This window comes from Callospermophilus lateralis, chromosome 18 (assembly GCF_048772815.1).
Source record: "Callospermophilus lateralis isolate mCalLat2 chromosome 18, mCalLat2.hap1, whole genome shotgun sequence".
NCBI classification, from domain to species: domain Eukaryota; kingdom Metazoa; phylum Chordata; class Mammalia; order Rodentia; family Sciuridae; genus Callospermophilus; species Callospermophilus lateralis.
Window position 1 is genome coordinate 31,913,581 of NC_135322.1, and position 6,000 is coordinate 31,919,580.

General features: G+C 39.0%; 1 protein-coding gene across 1 annotated transcript in view; it reads right to left on the minus strand.

Annotated features, from left to right (window-relative positions):
* The window catches only part of Neto2 (neuropilin and tolloid like 2), a 42,175-nt gene extending 36,460 nt beyond the window's left edge, over positions 1 to 5,715 (minus strand). Inside the window, exon 1 of the mRNA XM_076837553.2 lies at positions 5,679 to 5,715. Within this exon, the coding sequence (XP_076693668.2) occupies positions 5,679 to 5,715 (37 nt within the window). The remainder of the gene's footprint in view (positions 1 to 5,678) is intronic.
* Positions 5,716 to 6,000: the final 285 nt, after the last annotated feature.

Consider the following 6,000-nt stretch of genomic DNA (forward strand, 5'->3'; position numbering starts at 1 on the left):
CATTCTAAATCACACATCATACTAAACACAGTTTCCTGATTGGTATCATAGGATCTTTGTACATTGCTTGAGTTATAATCAGGTTCATATTAAAACAAATTTCACTAATGCCAAACACTAAAATTCTTTAGTACATGAAGCAACTGTGTGCTTTGTTCTATCTCTGGTTCCAATTATATGCAACTGTTCTTTCTTCCTCTTACCAAAATGACAAATAATTTCTCAAATTCAGAAATATTTTAATACTTTGAACTAAAATATAATGTATACAGGAAGACATTAATTCTTTGAGGCAGAAATCCACACCAAAATAAAAATTCTAAACTCTGTAATCATGCAATTGGATTATGAAGAGAACTTTTTATGATTTGATGCTTTGAAAAAGTAGTACCTACCATTTATGCCCTTACTTCTGGTATTGCTGTCAACTTGGGCCTATAATAATCTGTGTACGGACCTCACTTAAGATGATGTCACTTAGATGATGAAGACAGGTACTGTTGAGGTGTGGAACACAAATCCTCAAAGTTATTCCTTTATTCCTCCTCTTTTAAACCTGAATTGGCTCCAAGCAGAGGATCTTGTCTTCAGTCCTTCCAGTTTAGCCCATTAAATCCCAGGTTTTCAATTCCACAAATATTTCAATAAGATTGACAGAAGTACATTAAAATAGGTTGAAAATAATCAAGTTAATAAATAAACTGAATGAAACGCGGAAGTAACGTTTCTGAATACTAAAAGTAGTAAAGGTCTAGTGTGTCACAGGTTTATTGATATTTTAATCAGAATTGTAGTTTTTTTTTTTTTACTTTCATAAAATAATTTTTTTTTCTGATGCTCACATTGAGGCCTTTTTATATTGGCCAAGGGAAAATTAGAAATAACATAAAATACATAAAAATAAAGCAATATGTATTTATAGTCAAGCTATAGTAATTAAAACATGTAGCAATGATATAGAAGAAACAGATGATCCCTAACAAACACACAGAGCACCCACTGTGCAGCAGGTAGCAAGTCAGTTGCTGGGGAGCAATGAACCAAGCAGATTGAGTCTTTACTACTACTAGTAGCTTATAGATAATGAAAAGAAAGAAAAGAAAAAGCTCAGAAACAGACAAGTACCCCCAAGCATTCATGATGATATATGAGTTATTGGAAACCCTTGGTGAAAATATGAAATTAACAAAGATTTCTTCAATAATATTTTAATAACTTGGGGAAAAGCAGAGCCCTATTTCAAGCTAAACACAAAAATAAATGCCAGGCTCTGTTGTTTGGTGTGTGTGTTTGTGTGTGTGAGAGAATTATGTATATTCCTTTGGGTAAAGGAATTTGTTTACTAAAGATAGAAACAAAATTTTTACATAGTTTATTAATATGTGTAATGTACAATTTACATATAACAATTAACAAGAGGAAAATTATTATACAACAAGAAATACTTGTCAATAAACAAAACCAAAGAAATTTAGCCCAATATTTAAAAAAACAGATTTTGGGGTCAACAAAAATGAACTGGGAAAGATTTTAAGACAAAAAGGGACATTTCACAAGAGTTTTGTGGGACAGACTTGACCATAGGTACAAATAAAAAGTATGACCTAAAATAACAGAGGGGCTGGCTTATAAAGTTTCTGCTTAGATTCCCACTTCAGTCTGCCAATGTGAATAAGCAACACTAGCATGCAGGAAGTGCTCAGTCCTAACTGGTTAAATCTGAATGCAAGTCACAATTCACTGGTCAGGTATGAGACACAAAATAGGTCTTGCCAGAGGTTATTTATCTTGACAGTTTAAACAGGAACATACTAGGGAAGAATCAAAAAGTTCCATGTGTGTTCATCCAGGAACAGAGAATGTGTGTGATCCAGTTAATGGCTATGACCCATTTTGAATTTGGGTCTGGTTAGCTGCTTAGAAAAACACAAAGTTTCCATGAAAGATCCTAAGTTCACATTTCCCCCATTTGATCCAAACTCATTAGCAGAAAGTGCTGATGATCTACTGAGACAATTATGTTCCATCACAGCATCAGAATGGTTGGCTATCTGCTCTGGGTTCAACCAGTCCTACATTGGGATCCTGGTGACTAGGTGGTGATCAGCTGAACAGCCGAAGCCATTTGTTCATTAAGGGCACCTAGACACCTGTTAAATCTGAATCAAAGTATCTTTGGTTAAGTTGGTTCTGGTTTCTGGCTAGAGTATACCCAGAGTTTTGAAGGGGCTAATCTGATTCTGGTGGGGGTTTCTTGAAGATATCTGTTAAAAGAGGCTACGGTGATCTTAAAGAGAAGTCAAATGTTCAGGCTTTAACATGACAATATTTAAAACTGTAGGGCAAAATGCAAGGGAACCATTATCAGAAGGTAGCCAGCTGAAAATATCTTAACCAGGTATGAGGAGCCTTTGAGAGACCCTTTAGGAATTTGGCCAATTTTAAGATTTTTGGAAGTTTCCAACTCAACCTAGCTCTAAGTATTTGTCCACATACAACATTATGTCTTTGCAACAGCACAGGCACCTCCCTGCGCAGCAAAGATGTAACCTAACACAATGCAGCTATTCAGGACTATGTAACCAAGGGAATCCAAAGATCTTTGTTGAGCTCTAGAGGCCTGAACAGTGGGATAAATGATTCTATTAACAGTGCAAGAAAGGTTTCTGACCATATATTCATTCTAAGAGGTGTCAACTCCTAGCCAGTATCCTACTATTTTCCAAATATAGCTTAACTGCCAGGATCAGCCCTCTGGTAAATCATATCCTTAGGAAAGCCCACAGCTGTCATTTCATAATCGGAGGGGTTGTCATCAGGATAATCACTGATAACAGAAAGAATCCCCTTCCCTCTACTGTGTGATTTGGGTTGGGATACTTGTCTAATTGTAATATGATAAAAGTCAAGGCTGAATATCCAAAGAGGTAGGCAGTCAAGGTCCAAGGGCTGTTCTGGTAGCCACAGATGAAAATAAACAGGGACATAAAGGATCCTTGAAATGTTTGGAGGTTAAGAGAATTGTTAGTGGGAAAGGTTGTCCTGTCCGTAAGAGGAAGAGACCAAGGCAGAGCAAAATGATTCATTCCCCACTGATGGAAAGCAGCAGGTTTCCCACTTGAAGTATCCATGTTGCAAGGTTCATGTTGTTGACAAAAAGGTGTTCAGGCTTCATGAGAAGCACTTTTGCAGATTTGATCAAGATACAAAGTTAAGAGAGGCAGGAAAACAGTTGTGCCGTATTCAGAGGGTGAGGTAAGTGTATATTTTTGGGGAGCCTACAATGTGGGGGTAGGGGTGGGCAGTAACTTAGAGGCAGGGCACAGGTCTTGTTAAGTAGATTTGTACCCAAAAGGTGGGTTATGGATATCAAGGCTGTAGGTGAGGTAAGGTGGTAAACCCAACATTTTGTTAGGTTTCCAGTGATGGCCCAAATCTGGAAGTAAAAGATGATTTTTATCCCCCTTTTCTCTTTTGTCTATAGAGAGCAAAAGGAATGGCTAGGATAGACAGGACAACAATAGGAATCATTATTAGATTTAAATGGGAGTCTAGTGAGTTGGGAAGATGAAAGGATCAAGGAGGTACTAAAGGTTGTTAGGGAATTTTTCTAAGAGTTGGTCAAATTGGCCTAGGTAATGATGATCTTCTGAGACAAGTTTTAGTAAGACAGTAATTAAAAGAACTAGGTTGGGGGGCAGTAGTGAATTGATACGTAAAGACGTACTGGTGTTCAGAGACAACAGAAAAAGATGATGAAAAAAATAGCTATAAGGGAGAGAAGGGCAAAGAAAATCCCCAAGATTTCAATTGATTGCTGGTTCATTTTGAGGTTACACTGGACTGGTCCCAATTCTTGGGTGAAGCTATCTACTTCTGTAATGTTTCTTGTCATTTGAGAGCTTATGACAGGTTATGGTGCAAGTGGATGCTATTACTAAGGCTCGCATACACAAAAGCATTTACATATCAAAGTAAAGTTGCACCATATTGGAAGGAGACAACAGTTAAGTCAGTCTAAGAATCTGAGAGAAGTAGGTGGGGCTTTCAGAATATCCTTGGGGAAGGAATGTCTAGGTATATAATCGGCCCTTTCAGGTAAAGATAAAGAGGTACTGGATATCAGGGCATCCTGAATAAAACAATGTAGAAGCCAATAGCTTTAAAGTATTTGCTCTTAGGGGGAACATTGCCCAATGATGTATGAAGGCTGGGAACTACTGAGGATTGAGAACCATGTTAATGGTTCTGAGATTCCATACAAATCTCCATCATTTTCCATTAAGTTTATGAACAGGTAGGTGGGAGTACCGCAAGGACTGGTATAGGAAACAAGTTTCTTATGTATAAAGCCATATATGAAGGGCTGGATGCCAGCCAAGGGATTTAGGGTATACTGCTTGATAGTGAGTAGAGGCTTCTGACACACCTGGATTTTACCTGGAGGTACTGAATGGATATGACTAATATCTGTGTTGGAAGATAACTAGAGGCTCTTGGGTAATTTCTGGAAGACAAGAGGGGGAGGACTGGTAGGGTAGATTGTTATACCTCAGTAGGTACTGTAAGGTCAGGGCTTTTTGGTGGGGTTAATTCTAGTATCATTTTCCCTCTTTTGGAACAAAGAGACATGGGTTTGATACACTCCCAGAAAAATCCATCCTGAAAAGGTTTTATGTGGGCTGATGGGATGAGTAGGCAGCAGTGATTTCCTGAGATAGTGACAGATGTGTAAAGTGGTAACATGATATTAAAGGAACGATCCTATAAACTGGGCCCATGGTGCTGACCCCCCACATGCTTTCTTTTAAAAAGTGACTTACCTGTGGCCCTGTCCTAGTTTAAGTCAACAGGATGTTTTACACTCCTAAGCAAACCTGTTGTCTGCAGGAGCAACACAGGCCCAAACACTCCTTCCTGCCCATAAGAACTCAAGTTACCCTGAAATGGTGGGTGGGGACACTTTTGTGATCTTTATGCAGACCAGATTCCAGAACTTGGGGATATAGACCAATTAAAAGCAAAGTTCCTAACTATAAAATCTTTAAGAACAAGTTCCAGTTAGAACTGGGCAGAACAGGCCAAGATGACTCAGTTGCCTGGGATCTTCAGCATGTCATTGTAATAGTAAAATCTCCCCTCTAATGGTAAGACTACATGCAGTGGGGGCTTGAAAGTCTCATGCGTTCCTGATATCAGTCAGAAGTCAAGAGGTGGTCCTGGGTGGGACTCTCTGGAAACTTCCCTAGGACTCCCAATAAAATAGAAGGGCAGAGCGAGTGTGGAGGGTGCATGCCTGTAACCCCAGCGGATGGGGAGGCTGAGCCAGGAAGATCGTGAGTTCAAAACCAGACAAATGCCTCTCAGAGGTTTGGTATTTTATTGGTTATACCTGTTGTGCATGCAAATAGAAAGTTTTAGAATTCGAAAAAACCCCTTTTCGACCAGCAAAGTTTTAGACCATCCTGGGTTATATGGGTCCAGAAACTTAACCAATCATACTTTTCCAAACCATAATTTTTAGTTATGAAAGAAGCTGGAAAGTCAGGTGATAACTGATTAGCCTTGTGCAATTTGACAATTATGGGAGTCTCCATAATTGTAACCTTTATAGACCGAGTCCTGATACCTAAATGAAGACGTGCCCTCCTACTTGAAATAGTCTCTAAGACCTCTACCTGGAACATGGGAGGTCTGGATTTCAAGAGGACTCATCCGATATGCCAAGGGGCCACCAGAAAGATAACAGAACTTGGGGCTCTTGCAGAAACCGAGGTGTTGGTCCAGAACAGTGCTGAGAATAACTGGAAGGTCCCTTTGGATCCAACTTCTGACACCAAAGAATGTCAACAAAAATTCACCAGGAATGACTTTAAGACAAGACAAAAAAGGGAGGCTTTCTTTCAATAAACAGTTTGCAAATTTGGGGAAAAAATGCCTTTAGTTCAAACCCAAAGTGTGACCTGGAGGAACAAAGAAAGGGGCTGGCTTATATAAAGT